This window comes from Sus scrofa, chromosome 16, assembly GCF_054392235.1.
Source record: "Sus scrofa isolate SSC_HxYL_T2T_F1_AM1 chromosome 16, Sscrofa_HxYL_maternal_Yorkshire_Landrace_v2.0, whole genome shotgun sequence".
Classification (NCBI taxonomy): Eukaryota; Metazoa; Chordata; class Mammalia; order Artiodactyla; family Suidae; genus Sus; species Sus scrofa.
The window spans coordinates 36560057-36578015 of record NC_139398.1 but is presented as its reverse complement, the minus strand read 5'-3'; the positions used below and the strand labels follow the sequence as shown (position 1 = coordinate 36578015).

Genomic DNA, 17959 nt, shown 5'->3' with positions numbered 1-17959 from the left:
GGCTTTGAAAATGGGCAACAAACTCTTATGCCAGGTTACTTTCCAGCCAGAATTTTTCCCAGGAGGAGGGAAAAATCTTCAGGGACAAATAAGTAACCGAGATGGGCAGGAATATGGGAGATGAAGGGGTTCTGCTCATTTGACAAGGGAAGGGGTCAAAGACAAAACGTTTTCTAAAAGAAATCAGAAAAATTGGAGTCTGTATAAGAATGAGAGAAAAAGAGATTGAAGATAAGTAGGGGTAAAATATTTAAGTCTCACATACAAAATGAAAAAGTCTCAATCTTTCTCCTAAATGCAAGGAGAGCCCCAAAATTAAGTAGGAAAGCATCCAATGTTATTCTGAAATTTAAAGGCATTTCATCATAAAATTAAAAAAAAAAATCTGGAGTTCCTTGGTAGCCTAGCCCTTGGGAATTTGGCATTGTCACTGCTGTGGCTCAGGTTTGATCCGTGGCTGCAGGAACTTCCCTGTCTGCAGACACAGCGCGCCCCCGCCCCCCCAAAAAGGAGAGATTTTAAAATGATAATAATAGTAATAATTTTAAAATGAGGTTTAGGAGTTCCTGTTGTGGCTCAGCAGTAATGAACCCCACTAGTCTGCATGTAGATGCAGATTCAATGCCTCGCCTCACTTAGTGGGTTAAGGATCTGGCGTTGTCACAAGCTGTGGCATAAGTCACAGACGCATCTCACATCCAGTGTTGCTGTGACTGTGGTGTAGGTGGGCAGCTGCAGCTCTGATTTGACCCCTTGCCTGGGAACTTCCATGTGCAGAGGGTGCGGCCCTAAAAAGACAAAAATAAGTAAATAAATAAAATGAGGTTTAAAAAAAATCCCGGATTATCCCAATTCAAGGAACACAGCCATAGGCCAGAGCTTCAAGGTTGTCATGGGAGCAAAAAATGACGGAAAAAAACGGTTCACAAAAAGGTATAGGTATCTAATGCATGAAGCCAAATACTCCCAAAAAAGATGAAAACAATGTCACTGATTTTAAGAGAGCTAGTAGCAGTTGGAGTTGACCTCCTGAGACTGGAGTTGAGATGAGACAGTCCTTTGAGGGGAAGGGAATATGAAAAGGCAGAGAGTAAGTGACCCTCAGTTTTGGATGTTTAGATGGTGAGTGATAACCGAGGACCACAGGGCACTCCTTAAATCCGGGAAGATCCCAACTCAAGATCCTTAACTTAATGACAACTACAAACACCCTTTCTTAGATAAAGTCACATTCAAAGGTTCAAAGCTTCAAAGGTTAGGACTTAGACATATCTTTCTTGGGGGAGGGACTCTGTAGGTATGTAATAGAGCATCTCTGTAGCTAGCAGGAGGTTTCCCATATGAGACTCATTAGTGCAGTGTTTGAGGAACTCTGGCTTGGGGCCAGACAGCCTGGGTTGGAGACCTGGTTTCAACTTAGCAGCTGTGTTGTTTAAAACCTCTGTGCCTTGGCTTTCCATCTGGAAAAGTGAAATAATACTATATCATAATACTCATAGGGTTACCATGAATGTTCTGGAGTTAATACAGTTAATACAGCTAAGAGTGCCTGGCCCCCAACTAAGTCTAGAGTGAACAGGGCTTCAAGTCCCCAATTGTCTTCATCTCTAACCAGACCTGTTTCCCCGCTGCCTACCTGTTAGGTGTCTTCGAGCAAAATTAAATACTAAATCTGAAAATGAAACAATTGTAACACATAGATTTATGTGTTTGTGGGTGTATGTATTTTTAAAGACTATTAAGATTGGGAAGACTGTTTAAAGACTTATGGAGGGAGAGATTAAGTACTGACTCTCAGGAAAACATATTGACATTTATGAAGAAAGGTAAGTACCACATAAGCTGACTGAGCAAAACCAGGAGACTTCTTATTTTCTAAGTATCTAACAAATAGCAGATATTCCCGTGTGGTGCACTTGGCCCTGGAATTTAAAAAAGCTCAAATAAATGGGTGCTGTAGGCACAGAATAGGGGTGGAATGAGTGTACCAGCCCGCCGATGGTCTTTACAGGATTACACTCCTGTGAATGGCTTTTCTTTGCCTCTGGTCTTCAGTTCTTATAGAAAGTTAACTTCTAGCTCTCTCAGGAGCTGTGTAGAAATTCTGACCCCCGGGGGTCGGGGGCGGTGGAAGAACTTTTTGAAATGTTAGCTCACTTCTGTGTGCTTGCGGTGACTTTTTCTGTTTTACCAACCGTGATACTCAGGGGAGCTTTATGAGCGCACATACCAAACTGTTTGGAGGGTAGTAATGCTAAATAATAGCATAAAGTATGTACACTCAGTGAGACACCGATAATTCCATTTTTTCCCTGACGTGTGCGCGGTGTCAAAAATGAAGGACTTTTGAAACATAGTACATAGATAGCCCCGGAGGTCATATACAGAATCCTAACATTTAAAGCCTATTTATCCATATGAATAAGATAAAATACCTAACTCTACTCATCACTTGCTATATAGTAACATGATTTTTTGGAGAACACGAATTGAGAATGCCCAATTTCAGATGCCAGTTGCAATCTTCTTAGGCCTGACATTCAATTTATTTCAACATTGTTATGAAACCTTATTCACCCCTGATTTTTTTTAATTTATTTTATTGAAGTATGGTTGATTTACAGTTTTTTAATTTCTGCTGTACAGCAAAGTGATTCAGTTATACATATATATGTATATATACATTCTTTTAAATTCTTTTCCATTATGGTTTATTATAGGACATTGAATATAGTTCCCTGTGCTATACAGTAGAACCTTGTTGTTTATCCATTCTATATATAATATTTGGCATCCGCTAATCCTGAACTCCCAATCCACCCCTGCTCCACTCCGCTTCTCCTTTGCAAACCACAAGTCTGTTCTCTATATCTGTATTCATCTATGTTTTGATCACTATCTTTAATACTAGATTGTATGCCAAAGCTCCAATATGAATTTCTTAGCTATATAAGTAATAACATTTTTAAAAATTTTTATTGAGGTATAGTCATTTTACAATGTAAGTTTCAGGTGTACAACATAGCGATTCACAGTTTTTAAAGATTATACTGCATTTATAGTTATTTTAAAATTTTGGCTCCATTCCCCATGCTGTACCGTATATCCTGGTAGCATATTTATTTTATACCTAGTAGTTTGTACCTATGATCACATTAAATGTTACCAGATATCAATTACTTAAAGAAAAATCTGGTAAATACTTTCTTTCCATTTTAGAAACTACAAAGGAAACAGTCCTACCCACTCCCCTGTTGTCAGAAGTCAGTCTAACAGAGAAGAAAGAACAGAATGAATCTGAAGAACTACACTTACACATCACTGGTTGTAGGCCTATTAAGACATAAAGTCTGGGTTTGCTGGGCTACGATCTCATTACGCCTCTAAACTCTGCCCACAGGTGTCTGTAGCTGGTAATGTTGATTTGAGCTGTCTCCATCGGGGATCGCCTGGTGCCACTTGGTGTCTGCTGGTTCAGGGTTTGCTGTCTGCCTTCTTACAATGTCTAACGAAGTAGAAACGAGTGCAACGAATGGTCAGCCTGACCAACAGGCTGCACCAAAGGCACCATCAAAGAAGGAAAAGAAGAAAGGTATGGAGAAATCCTTCTGAGACCAGTGAGGGGAGCTAGTGGTGGTTATCAGTAAAGAAATGTGGAGTATAAGGCAAAGTAAGAGCCAAGTGTCAAGGTCTCCTAAATAGGAAAGTACGGCTTTGGCAGAGTAGATTGGTTCCAGCCATATGTGATAAGACATACCTCTGAATTCTGCAATTGCACCAACTTGAGTCCTACTGGGAAGCTTTCATAGATCCTGTTCAGTTGGGAATTGCAGCTGTTGAGTATTACATAGCTATCTTTCAGGAACCTCTTTCCCACTTTGCTTTATTGAAGTAGCTACTTTGTAAAAATCAAGGTCTTTATTTTATGAGACCCTCTTTGTTTGACCCAAAGTACCACTAGGAAGTACAAGCATCCTTAATCACTCATAGTTTGAGCATATGCCATGATTTCCTTGTCTTTCATGTCCATACTTTAGAAATGGGAGTGAGACCGCCCAGGCCTTTTAAGAGAAGCAAAAGAAGTTATAAAGATGGGCTAATTGTCATAATGATTTTCAAGGGAATTTACCATAATTCTCTTCTGCATTACTGATAGTTCAAAAATGTTAGTAAATTATGCAGTGGCTTGTTTTTCTTTCATTTTTTTTTAAAAGGTATGATTCTCTTTATATTCTTTTTTTTAAAAAAATTTAAAACTATGATGAAGAATATTCTCTAATCCCACCTCACATATGCCTATATGTTTCCCATAACTCAATCCATTCTGCTTCTTTAAGAGTTTATTTTCTCTCCACACCAACACCATACAGTTTTACAAAGGATGATTTTACTCAAAGGGAGTAAGGATAAGGTAGAATATCGCATATTTGACCAAGGATAGTATAATCAAGATTTATACTACTCACATTTTTAAATCCTGTGGTATATTTGTTCATATAAGCCGGTATTTCAATGCATTTATAAACTTCACCCTCTTTCTTTTCTTTTCTCAGGCTCAGAAAAGACGGATGAATATCTTTTGGCCAGATTCAAAGGTGATGGTGTGAAATACAAGGCCAAGCTTATCGGCATTGATGATGTGCCAGATGCAAGAGGGGATAAAATGAGCCAAGATTCTATGATGAAACTAAAGGTAAAAGGGGAAAGCATGATTTTTCTTTATCTTAAGCAAAGGTCTAACAGAGGGAATGGTATTATAAGCTTGTGTTTACCTGTATCTTGATTATTGGAAAGAAAAATTTTTCTAATCACATAATTGATCCAGCAGTGCCCCCACTTTATGAGAAGCCTTGAATGTGCACTTTTTGAGTGCTGGTCTGGGGACCTGATTTAATCAAGGACAGCAGAACTTTAGATGCCTTTTCCTTTGAGCAGACCAAATTTTAGAACCTGGGGATATTCAGGTAAAACTCGGGACTCACCTTGGACATGGTTGCTCTTCAGTGCTAGCCCTTTGTTTTTGTAAAAGTTTTAAATACTAATACTGCTGGCTCTGTGAACTTAATTAAGGAAATAATACTCCTTAAATAAGACAAAGCCTAGAAGGAACATCTTGGAAGATCTTCTTGTCTTTGCCAGTGACTATTCTGAGGCCAAGTGAATCAAAAGGACCTGTCCAAGTTCACATAGCTAACTAGGGATCTCCTTGTTCAATGTCTCCTATCCCATCCTGCTGTCCCTTATGAATGATGCCTGATCCTTTCATATATGGTAAACCAAGCTGAAAACAAGGCTGATTGTCTTTGAAAATTTTAGAGTCAGAAGCATCACAGGGTACTTTAAACTAAATTTTTCTTGTTTTCCCAACCTTGTCAGGGAATGGCAGCCGCTGGTCGGTCTCAGGGACAACATAAACAGAGGATCTGGGTCAACATTTCTCTTTCTGGAATAAAAATAATTGATGAGAAAACTGGGGTAAGAATTCACTTTCACTGACACTTTTCTGACCACCTGAGTCTGACAAATAACTTGTGACATAAATTTCAGCTCCCATTTTGCCTTTTCAAACTTCTGGAAGAAAAAGAATAGTATATATTACTGCACTTCTCTAGCAGTGACAGGCAAAAAAAAAAAAAAAAAAAAAAAAAAAGGAACAGACAGACGAGGTAGGAGGTAAGGAGTCAAGGTACTTTATTTTGAAATTGATTTCCTATTATAGATGAGGACCTCAAGTCTATGTACATAGGTGCGCTATAAATATCAATTGGGCATTTAGGGGACACCAGGTACACAAAACTAGATAAATCCTAACTCCTTATTTGTGATGCTATCATAGATCTATGTAGGGGTCTCATTTTAATATATTGGTTACATGTGAACTTACTAGCTAACTAATTCTACCCCCTTTTCTTCTTCTCTTTTTCCTCCTCCTCCCCACATAGATGTAACCTTGCTCATTTTCTGTGGTTGCTGTTATTCTATCACATGAATGGTCTTGCTTACTTTTTGTTTGTTTGGGCCTTATCAAAAAGCTATCATACTGGAGATCCCAGATCATGGCTCAGTGTTTAACAAATCTGACTAGCATCCATGAGGACACAGGTTCGATCCTTGGCCTTGCTCAGTGGGTTAAGGATCCAGTGTTGGGTTGTCATGAGCTGTGGTGCAGGTCACAGCTGCATCTCGGATCTGGCATTGCTGTGGCTGTGGCATAGGCCAACAACTACAGCTCCGATCAGACCCCTAACCTGGGAACCTCCATGTGCCACAAGTATGGCCCTAAAAAGCAAAAAAAAAAAAAAAAAAAAAAAAAAAAGGTATCATACTTTAAGTCTCCTGGGACCTTTTTTTCCCTCTACTCAATATAACATCATCAAATTCATCCACTTCAAATGTTTTCATTTTGGTACAATACTTTATTGTATAAGATACTGTGAGAAGACCTCTACTTACTCCTCAGCCCTTCCTAGAGATTCTCCTTATCTAATATGTGAAACCTGTTGCTCAGACTTAGGGTCCTGGAGCCCTGATACATGCTCACTCAGTCTGCTGCTCCTCCCACACTGCTGTTTCCATTGTCCCTTATCTTTCAACTCTTGTTTTCCCAAGCTTGCCAGAGAATGGCAGCAGGTTTCCCTCACCAGCATTCTCTCACTCCCAAAACTTCTAAAATGCTCAATATAAACTTTTCAGTAGCCCTAGGTGTTTGGAACCAAAAGCCAAGACACATCCCACACACCCACATATATCCCTGAAGAGTTGAGCTCTACTGTCTACTTGACAGAATGCATAGAAAGGGTGGGCGAAGAATAGAGGGGAAGGCACCACTAAACCAATAAACCCCTGCCACATGGAACTCCTGGAAAATGACATGGACCTCTATGTGATGGTGACAAATACCGGATGGCAGCTTTTGGTAACTTGCAGAATGTACTGGGGATAATTGTCCCAATAATACTTAGGATGGTTCCCTGGCCACGCTGAGCTGTTGTCAAAGGCTCTCTGTGAACCTTCCTCTGGCTTGGTTAAGCCGTGCACTTGACTTTGTCTTTGTGTCAGGAAAGTAGACCTACTTGGAATGCTGTAGAAGTTATATGTCCCATCTTTGCTTTAGAAAGTCTTGATTGCTTCTGCTGAGGCATCATGTCTTTGGGATGGAGAAAATCAAGAATAGATATTTTGGAGTTCCCGTCGTGGCGCAGTGGTTAACGAATCCAACTAGGAACCATGAGGTTGCGGGTTCGGTCCCTGCCCTTGCTCAGTGGGTTAACCATCCGGTGTTGCCGTGAGCTGTGGTGTAGGTTGCAGATGCAGCTTGGATCCCGAGTTGCTGTGGCTCTGGCGTAGGCCGGCGGCTACAGCTCCGATTCAACCCCTAGCCTGGGAACCTCCATATGCCGCGGGAGCGGCCCAAGAAATAGCAACAACAACAACAAAAAGACAAAAGACAAAAAAAAAAAAAAAAGATATTTTAAGAAAGATCATTCTTTCCATTTCTGTTTCTGACCCTTTATTGTTAGTTTTGGGGTTCCCCCCCTTTGGAGCCCTTCCTAGCAAGGATAAATGTAGCAGTGGCCTTCAAATAAGAACAAAAAAAATCTTCAAATGTTTTAGCCTTTTCACATATGCCGAGGTATCTGGTGCGTAGTTGTACTAGCCCACAAATATTCTCACTTTCTCAATAAATCATTTCTGATGTTCTTTCTTTTAGGTAATAGAGCATGAACACCCAGTAAATAAGATTTCTTTCATTGCCCGTGATGTGACAGACAACCGGGCATTTGGTTATGTGTGTGGAGGAGAAGGCCAGCACCAGTTTTTTGCCATAAAAACAGGGCAACAGGTAAGCTCTCTGCCTTGAGGTATACCTGCTGGGGAACTTGAACATAAGAGCATCTGTCACTCAACTAGAGAGCCTGCTGGAAACAGTTGGATGTAGGAGGACTGAACAGTGCTTCAGAGGATGACTCTCTTTAACTGGTCTAAGGAATCTTTTAAATGTCTTTGTTACCCATGTAGTGTGAGGCACAAGAGTTGTTAGAGTGGACTTTCTTGTAAGGTCATTGCTTTTAGAACGTAGTGAATTATTCCCAGAAATCTTGAAGGGATTTGGAAAATTACCATGATGCTTCTTGTTTTATCTAAATACTTTAGATATCTAGGGGATGTTGGGTATCTTCCGCAAACCAGAAGAGGGTAGTAAGAAGCTTTAAGAGAAAGGAAGAAAACGGTACTAATCAGAATGAATGGGGGACAAAGGGAAGAAAATAGTAAGATTCAAGTACTGATAAAGATGCTTTCTCTTTCTTCAGGCAGAGCCATTAGTCGTTGACCTTAAAGACCTTTTCCAAGTTATCTATAATGTAAAGAAAAAGGAAGAAGAAAAGAAAAAGGCAAGTACTACAGGCTCTCTTCAACTTATGACAATACTCAGGATCATGTCTGGGTGTTCCCACTGTGGCTCAGCAGAAATGAATCCGACTAGTATCCATGAGGTTGTGGGTTGGATCCCTGGCCTCACTCAGTGGGTTAAGGATCCAGCGTTGCCATCAGCTATGGTGTGGGTCGCAGGTGCAGCTCAGATTCTTCGTTGCTGTGGCTATGGCATAGGCTGGCAGCTACAGCTCCAATTTGACCCCTAGCCTGGGAACTTTCATATGCCATGGGCACAGCCCTAAAAAGGAAAAAAAAAAAAAAAAAAAAAAAAAGCAGATCTGAGCATATGGCCTGTCTGGAGAGTTGGCTTCAATGTGGCTCTTCCAAGTATAGAAAGTAAAGAAATATATTTTCTGTTCTTCCAAACAGGGGAGTGGATGGGTGTTATAGTTAGGCCCTTCTGATTTCTAGTCCCTGACACTTGTCCTTTCTCCCTGCAAACTTCACATTGATTCTAAGGACTATTACAGGAATAACAGGTCCAATAACTCTATTCAAATCCAGTATTGCTATGAAAAAGGGAGGGGAATGTAGGACAGAAATAGTATGCCAAGAGTCTGCTGTCTTGCCCTATGCCTATGAACTCATAAGTATATGTGTTCCTGTCATTTACTAAGGTCATTGAATTTGTGTCCTTCCTTTTCAGATGGAAGAAGCCAACAAAGCAGTAGAGGTAACACAGCATCTTTACTTCTTGCGACTTATGCATGTGTGATGTTACAAGCCCTTTTTTGCCACCTTCCCCAAGCATGCATCCTTCCTGGTTAATTACTGTGTGTTCATGACACCTCTGGTCATGGAAAAATGTGCAGTAGGATGATTAGTGCTGAAATCTTAACTGCTTAGCAAGCCAGTACGCTAGGAAATTAAACTAGGTATGGAAAAGTTGCCAACTAGACCTTTAATATTTGCCATCTTTTCAGAATGGGAGTGAGGCCCTAATGAATCTTGATGACCAGCCTTGCAAACTGAAACTGGTATGTATGTGATTTTTTTTTTAATGATTCTTGCTTACCTGAGCACAGGCTTTACTTCCTAAAGATATTGCTAATGCCAAATCTGTATTGAATTTGTATGAATATCCAATTGTGATAACTCTTTCCCAAAACATGAGCGTAACATTTATGTCAATATACAAAGTAATCTTTTAGTAAACACTTCTGAATCTAATCCAAATACTTTTTTAAAAGTTTGAATGAGATGGATTTGTTTGGGGACATGTCTACACTTCCTGACCTAAATAGTCTAATATCAAATCTGTATTAGTTAAGTGAAAATCCAATTGTGACAGTTATTTTCCTAAATTTTAGTTTAGGAAACAATTACAACAATATACAAAGTAATCATTTTTAATAGACACATCTGAATCTAATCCAAATACTTTTTTAAGGGTGTTGACCAGATGGATTTGTTTGGGGACATGTCTACACCTCCCGACCTAAGTAGTCCAACAGTAAGTGTCTGTTTTTAAATTTGCAATGTAATGGAAATGACATCTATAACTCAAATTGGCAATTAACTGGAAATCTTGAGCATTTCATTGAAACTAGGAAGGTGACTGCTGATTTTTTTCCACATAAAGTGTAAATGGCTACTAGAACAAATTTGTTATCGTAAATCACCATGGGAGCCTATCAGCATTACTTCAGATACATTAATATTGCTTAGAAGTTAAATCTGAGCAACGGGTCAGGCAATGTAGTCCATCTTGGTATTACTTGGGATCAGAAGGAGGAGCTGAATATTAATCCATGGTATAAGCCTACTTGAAGGAAATATGTTTGTTAGATGTCTAACTATATAGACTCCTGGCCTCTTCATTTTTGTTTTCTTTCTGTTTGATTTAGCAGCATAAGCTTGGTGTAAAGTAAGACTTAAAATAAACAAGAGGCTCAGTTATGTTTAACCAAAGCTTGTCTTTGTTAAAGTCACTCATTCTCTACAGGATATTATAGTGTGTCGCGTCTTCTTATGAATTGATCCATAACAACTCGGTGAGAATGGAGCAGTATTTCCCTTTACAGATGAGGAAATGTTGATTCAAAAAGACTGGTTTACTCAACCAAAGGTCCAGTTTCAAGGCTTAAGCCTGAAGCTCAGACCTTCCAAAACAAGCCTCAAGTGAAGTTACTCATGATTTTGGGGGGGGGGGGGTATTTTTGTTTTGTTTTGCTTTTTAGGGCCACACCCGCAGCATATGGAGGTTCCCAGGCTAGGGGTGAAGTTGGAGCTACAGCTGCTGGCCTACACCATAACCTGAGAAATGTAGGATCTGAGCCACATCTTCGACCTACATCACAGCTCACGGCAACGCCAGATCCTTAACCCTCTGAGTGAGGCCAGGGATAGAACCTGCAACCTCGTGGTTTCTAGTCAGATTTGTTTCCGCTGCTTCACGACAGGAACACTCGTAATTTTGAAAGACTTCTTACAGTTTATTTTATTTATTTAACAGTTTCTTGAGTACCTGCTATTAGCAGGACACAGTATTGAGATTCATAATGTCAGTGACATCATGGAGTTTACTGTCTAGCAGGGAGGCTAACCTTAAAACTAATCCCAAAGCCTAACAGTTGATGTCACAAGGTATTTATCTCGTCTAGAGGTTCAGATAATGCCTCTGAGTAAGTGAGTTTCTGGACTTGAATAGAGGGAAATAACTAGACAAAAAGGCAACAGTCTAGAACGATGGGGAGAATGTCTATCTAGGAGTTTCTTCCAACAGCGACTTATCGGGCAAGCCTCTTGACCAAGAGGGTCATCGGAATTAAAGGGACAGCAGATTGAGGGCTGGATAAAAATCTCACTTGCCGGGGTCTCGCAGAGAATGGCAGGCCTGTGAAATTTCACACAAATGCCCAGGCCCGGTGAGATGTGGAGTACCAGGGCATGCAGACACTCTTCTCTGCTCCCAACTGCAAGAGATTCACAGTGCTTAATATAGCGTTTGAGAGGTCCTAAAAACCTGCAATAGAGAAGCCTGTTTAATGTTCTTTCAAGCAGTGAGTCCTAACTCATTTGTCTATAAAACCTTTCATTCTTCATAACGTTTGTTACCATTATAAGGATAAATGTTTTGAAATAGCAGATTAGAAAATCCTAAAAGGCCCATCCTAGATCTGGGCTTTTAGATTCCTAGGCAACTCTGCCCTCTCCTCCATGAGTAGCTTCTTTCCCAAAGTAAATTGATATCTGAATGACCTTTTTCCAAGCATAACTGATTTTCAAACAAGAAGTATATTATGGAGTTCCCTTGTGGTGCAGCAGGTTAGGGATCCAGCACTGTCACTGCAGCGGCTGGGGTTGCTGCTGTGGCACCACTTTGATCTCTGGTTCGGGAATTTCCACATGCTGCAGGTGTGGCCAAAAAGGAAAAAAAGAAACAAACAACGACAAAAAAAAAACAAAAACAAAAACCTGCAAGTAGTATATTGAAATAGATCAAAACACTCAAGCTCTAATGTAGAATTCTACTGGGATAGGCGAGGAAGCACTATTTAATCTCCTTCTGTAGACTTCTAGAAAGTTCTAAAAAAGGAAATGAAAAACAACATGAGTAATCCTGAGTCTCATTTACATTAAATTTCATGCATTCTAAGAATTTTTGGTAAATAGAAATAAAATGCAAGTTTCAATTAAACTAATACTAAATCAGAATGATAAAAATACCATCAAAGTGATGCTATCTGCTGAGTAAAAGAATGCTAGGAGTGCTAATTAGACTTTGCCAGTGTGTTCTTACATACTGACTTCATATTCATAGGTGGCAAAATAGATTTATCTCTACTCAATAAAACCAGCATATTTAAAAATTTTGAAATCTCACCACAGTTGCTCTAGAAGAGATGAAAAGAGGCAGAAATCTGGAGTTCCCGTCATGGCTCAGTGGTAATGAACCCAACTAGTATCCACGAGGATGCAGGTTTGATCCCTGGCCCCTCAGTGGATTAAGGATCTGGCGTTACTGTGAGCTGTGGTGTAGGCTGGCAACTATAGCTCTTATTCAGCCCCTAGCCTGGGAACTTCCATATGCCAAGGGTGCAGCCCTAAAAAGAAAAAAAAAAAAAAAAAAAAAAAAAAGGAAGGAAGGAAGGAAGAAAAGAAAAGAGGCAGAAATCTAAATTACCTAGAATTACCTAGACTTTGTTAGTGGTTCCCTGTCCCTTCTGTCCCTCCCCCAACATTTATACAGAACAGCTTTTTGCATTTCAGATAAAGCTCATATTGCAAACTAAGCGGCATCATCTAGAATGCAATTTTTTTAAATCAGAAAACCACTTGAATAATATTTTCCCATATTTCTTGAAAAACCAATTGAAAAAAAAGGAAAACAAAGAACAAAAAGACACGATCCCTAACTTTTTTAAATTCACTATTTAAAAGCATGGCCATTATGAAAAGAACAAAAGATGTGGTTCCCCCATCAAATCTGGTGCGAGGATGAGATGAGGATTCAAAGCATAGTGTGTACATAAGATGCCATGGGTGGGCACAGTGAAGCTGAATAGAAGGGTCGATGGGGAAGTACTTTGTAAAGATTCTGAACTTGAGGAGTTCCCGTCGTGGCGCAGTGGTTAACAAATCCGACTAGGAACCATGAGGTTGCAGGTTCGATCCCTGGCCTTGCTCAGTGAGTTAAGGATCTGGCGTTGCCATGTGCTGTGGTGTAGGTCGCAGATGCAACTCGTGGCTCTGGCATAGGCCTGTGGCTACAGTTCTGATTTGACCCCTAACCTGGGAACCTCCATATGCCACTGGTACGGCCCAAGAAATGGCAAAAAGACAAAAAAAAAGAATCTGTACTTGAATTGGGTCTTTGAAGTATATAGGAAAATAGAGAGTAGTTAGGCTAAAAGTAAATGAGATACCATTGTGGGTCATTTTGAAAGTCTGGCTAATGAAGCTTGTTTTAATATAGGGCAGTGGCCAGAAGCCGCTGAAGGCTTTGAGTAGGGAGGTCCAGGATTTGGTAGGCTGGAATGGTTAGGCAAGGTGAGCTACCTGGAGAAGAACCAGTCTATGGTACTCAGCAATGAAAACCTTGCCTGCCCTGACACCTCCTTGGTTGTCTGTTTGCCCCTCTTATTGGAACCCCTTAAGAGCAGAGACTATATTTCTTTCACATTCATCGAATCCTCATCTCTCAGGAGCTCACATGTCAGCCAAGTGGGTGCAGTGTTTACAGTCCCACAAAGAATTAATGAAATTCTGACCAAGGGGGTGGATGAGGAGTCTTATATCTTTCAGTTGCAGTCTGTGGAGCTCGACTCTTAATCCTGGATTAACAACAAACTCAACCTGAGGAGAGCCTTATACATTTTACTTATAGGGTGGCTATTCAGAAGCCTAACATTGTGGTTCCTGTTTGGTGTCCTCAGAACTTCTTCTCAAGTATTTGAAGGAGAACTCTACCAGCTGTGAACACCCAACTGTTCTAACCCAGAGGTGGCTCATAATAAATGAATAAATATTGCAATCACAAGCTTTCGTAATACGTTTTGTCCTACCTTTTGATTATTAAAGATCCCTCCATTAAGAAGTCTTCCAATCAATTCCTTTGATTTAAAAAAAATTTTTTTAATTACAAGCTGTCTTCTGACAAGTTCTTCTGGTTATAAAGAGAAATTTTGGCTTCTAAAAATTGTGTCTTTATACCAAACAGTAAAGGAAGATGGTAGAATACTAATTAAGTCTGATTTAGGACCTAAATTTAAAAAAAAGAATTATTCTTTTAAAGCCAAGGAGGCCTATTTAGTCTCTCTCTCTTTTTTTAAAAAAACTAGTTTGAGATTTTATGTCCCCTTGAGGTCGTCTTGATCATTGTCCCGATGACCAGAATGTTCAGTAGTCAGCCAAGGACAATGCTAGAAAACTAACTTCCATTTCAGCTAGGTGGTTTTTATTGTTTATATTCTTCTGTAGCTAGCGCAGTTAATTATTTAATTGATCAAAGTCAGTCAGAAGGAAGGTCTGTCAGTATGACATCTATATCCCAGGGTGAATCCTAATTAGTTGTGTCATTGACCTGAATAAAGACACGTCAGGTTTATCAAATTTGCTGCTTTTATGCCGAGAAGGATGTCTTCTCCGATAGCTCAGAATCCAAATAATTTCTTTTTCTTTTTTTTTTTTCTTTTTTTTCTTTTTTTGGCTTTTTAGGGCCGAATGCACGGCATATGGAGGCTCCCACGATAGGGGTCCAATCGGAGCTACAGATGCCAGCCTACACCACAGCCAGAGCAATGCTGGATCCAAGCCACATCTACAGCCTACACCACAGGTCACAGCAACACCAGATCCTTAACCCGCTGAGCAAGGCCAGGGATCAAACCTGCAACCTCATGGTTCCTAGCCAGATTCATTTCCATTGCGCCACAACAGGAATTCCTGAGTCCAAATAATTAACCTACCTGAAAAATGATAGAAAAGGATTAGAATTTGTAGAGTTATGCATTTGCTATGTCCTACAAATTAACTCTTAAACCCTTATCTCCACTTTCTATATAAGGGTTTCCTTATGCATAAATTAAAGATGAGTTAAAAATTACTTGAATGTACCCACTAAGTAGATGAGATTACTGTCACAACACTGGTAACTCTAAGCTGTATTCTGAAAAAAGGCACAAATATGAGAGGTTAATGTGATAGATTCTGTTAGATTATATCAGTATGTTGAGTACCACCTTCTTAGAAGGACATGGACAGAAGGGTATGTCCAGGGGAGAGACTAGGATGATGAAGATTTGAGACTCAATTTGGCAACAGCTTCAAAAAGATCCTTGAGTTTTTAAAGAGGCATACCTAGCAGGCTGTGATGGGAGGGGAAAATCTTTTTTGCCTCCCCTAGAGGAAAGACCAGTTGCAGTGAAATATTTGACCTTAAACGATATTATAACCAGAACTATAAAAGATGAAGACATCAGCCAGGGAATTTGCTCATTTAAAAGAAGGGATGTTACGTGACTCCAGGGGTATAATAGAAGGGACTGTGCATCAGGTAGGAGATTGGGCTAGGCTTCTGAGGTCATTTCTTTCATGCTTAATATAGTTAGATCACCGCTTAGAGTAACATAAAGTCAATTCCCTTGAAGACTTTCAAAGGCATGAATTGCAACAACCACAATTATGAAGTCAGCCAGAATGAAAGGGTGAAGGGGACATGAATAAAGTAAACAACAGCAAGATTTCACTTAATGAAGGGCCAATGAAGTTGAAACTTAATTAAAAGGACCCAGGAGGGGCAGGGAGGACCTATTCTGCATCTAGTAAACAATGCACTTGGAGATCTGTCGGGAAGAGGTAATGGTCAACCTGTAGGACAGAAGTCTAATGGAAATTTTGATAATCCTGGTCTTTCTTATTTAAAGTCACAACGTGGACTAACACTCTTTTTTTTTTCTTTCTTTCCAAATGTGCTAGGAAAGCAAAGATATCCTGTTAGTGGATCTAAACTCTGAAATCGACACCAATCAGAATTCTTTACAAGAAAATCTATTCTTAACAAATGGCATCACCTCCTGTTCTCTTCCTCGACCAAAGCCTCAGGCGTCTTTCTTGCCTGAAAATGCCTTTTCTGCCAATCTCAACTTCTTTCCCACCCCTAATCCTGATCCTTTCCGTGACGATCCTTTTGCACAGCCAGACCAATCGACACCCTCTTCGTCCGATTCTCTCAAATCTTCAGATCAGAAGAAAGAGAATTTGAGTAGCTCGGCCACCCCTCTGAGTAATGGGCCCCTGAACGGGGATGTTGATTACTTTGGGCAGCAATTTGACCAGATCTCTAACCGGACTGGCAAACAGGAAGCGCAGGCAGGCCCGTGGCCCTTATCAAGTCCGCAAACACAGCCAGCAGTGAGAACTCACAATGGGGTGTCTGAAAGAGAACAGAACGGCCTCCATACCAAATCCTCCCCGAACCCTTTTGTGGGAAGCCCTCCCCAAGGACTGCCCGTCCCGAATGGCGTAAAGCAGGACTTGGAAAGCTCTGTCCAGTCCTCACCACATGACTCCATAGCCATTATCCCACCTCCACAAAGTACCAAACCAGGAAGAGGCAGAAGGACTGCTAAGGTGAATTGTCTTCTCCACATATCCATTGGCAGAATGCATGTTCGGTACCAAAGGGTGGTGTGATGCAAGCTCGCTTTCCTGCTGCTATTATAGTTTCCTGTGTGGCTGTAAAATAGAAGGTGGGATAAGGCACATCGTTCTCCAGGAATACTTGCCTCTAATCGGCACCCTTTTTAAGCTTCTCGCTCGGCAGTGTTTGTCACAGCCTGCTTTCCGTTTGCATGTCTTGTCACGTATTATTAACTAAACACGAGTTTTTCCATTTTTAATGCTGCTATGCTTCTGTACCTCTGGTAAGTTTGATCATCGTGTTCTGGGAGGGGAGGGCAAGGGCTCCTGTGATTCCTTGTGTACCTTCCCCATACTAATACACGCCCCACGCCCCCTCATACTGCGTTCACGTCCAAGATGGTGGTGTAAAATTCTTGAGTTTGTCTCCTCTGACTAATGACTGAGTAATCCATTGTCTTAAGAGAAACTTATATGTTTATTATTGCCACTTCCTTCAAAAGCAATTTAAAATGTGGTTTATATAAGTTTCATTTGAAAAAATCTCATTGGAATATGCAAGCTGACCTAATAATGATTAGACTCCTGTATTACCTTCTTGCAGAATGATTTAAATCCAGGAGAAAGACCAAAATATTTAGGCCATGTACTTATAGTTGTCCTTCCTTTCCCAGCTTCACGCTTTCAGCTGATAAGGAGACCAGACAGATTCAAATGTGTAAATGAGCAAAATAGACTTCACTCTGAGAGGCCTCCATTGCATTCACACCAAGACCCAATATTCTGTCTGTTGCCGGGATCTGTGTCTTTTTTTTTTTTTTTCCCCCTATCTATTTGGTTTTTGTAGTCATTTATCAAAAAGGGGGAAAAGTTTTTCTTTTGGTGCTCCCAAATTCAGAGCACAGAGTAGGGAAGAGAAAAGAACTGTATTTCTCTGTTACTAAATAACTACTCTGTGTCCCTCTCTGCCTTGTCAGTCTCCAGCAAAAGACTTACTTGCATCAGACATCTTTGCTCCTCCTGTCTCAGAACCTCCAGGCCAGACATCTACAGGACAACCTGCAACCCTACAGACCAACCCTCTGGATCTCTTCAAAACAAGTGTTTCTGCCCCATTGGGGCCCCTTGTGGGTCTAGGTAGGTGTCTAGAGATGCAGTTAGGTTTATCTCTGTTACTTTCACTCGTAAGATGACAATTCAGAGGAAGAAAGCACTTCCTAGCCATAGAGTTTCCTGCGGCATATGATTTGAGCATCCTGGGGAGCTTTTACCTCTGTAACCACCCCCATTTGGTACTCTCCACTTGTTAACTGGAATTTGGCTCCTTGAGTTGGCATGTGAGAAGAAGTCCATTTTCAGTATTCCCCTCACCTGAACCAACTGCTCCTGGCTTACTGAAGACAGTTGTAAGGATTCTGGAACTCAGACCAGCTTCACTAAG

At 40.5% G+C, this 17959-nt stretch overlaps 1 protein-coding gene across 22 annotated transcripts in view; it reads left to right on the top strand.

Annotated features, from left to right (window-relative positions):
• The window catches only part of DAB2 (DAB adaptor protein 2), a 942412-nt gene that overhangs the window by 914161 nt on the left and 10292 nt on the right, over positions 1–17959 (top strand). For 7 of the 22 annotated variants that reach the window (XM_085002141.1, XM_085002140.1, XM_085002139.1 and 4 more), the window contains 10 exons: positions 3401–3592; positions 4554–4693; positions 5377–5475; positions 7712–7843; positions 8313–8393; positions 9083–9109; positions 9360–9413; positions 9827–9889; positions 15856–16509; positions 17496–17655. In XM_085002141.1, the coding sequence (XP_084858267.1) occupies positions 3502–3592; positions 4554–4693; positions 5377–5475; positions 7712–7843; positions 8313–8393; positions 9083–9109; positions 9360–9413; positions 9827–9889; positions 15856–16509; positions 17496–17655 (1501 nt within the window). In that variant the 5' untranslated portion in view covers positions 3401–3501. The remainder of the gene's footprint in view (positions 1–3400; positions 3593–4553; positions 4694–5376; positions 5476–7711; positions 7844–8312; positions 8394–9082; positions 9110–9359; positions 9414–9826; positions 9890–15855; positions 16510–17495; positions 17656–17959) is intronic. The other 15 variants (XM_085002150.1, XM_085002147.1, XM_085002151.1 and 12 more) reach the window with 3 other exon arrangements.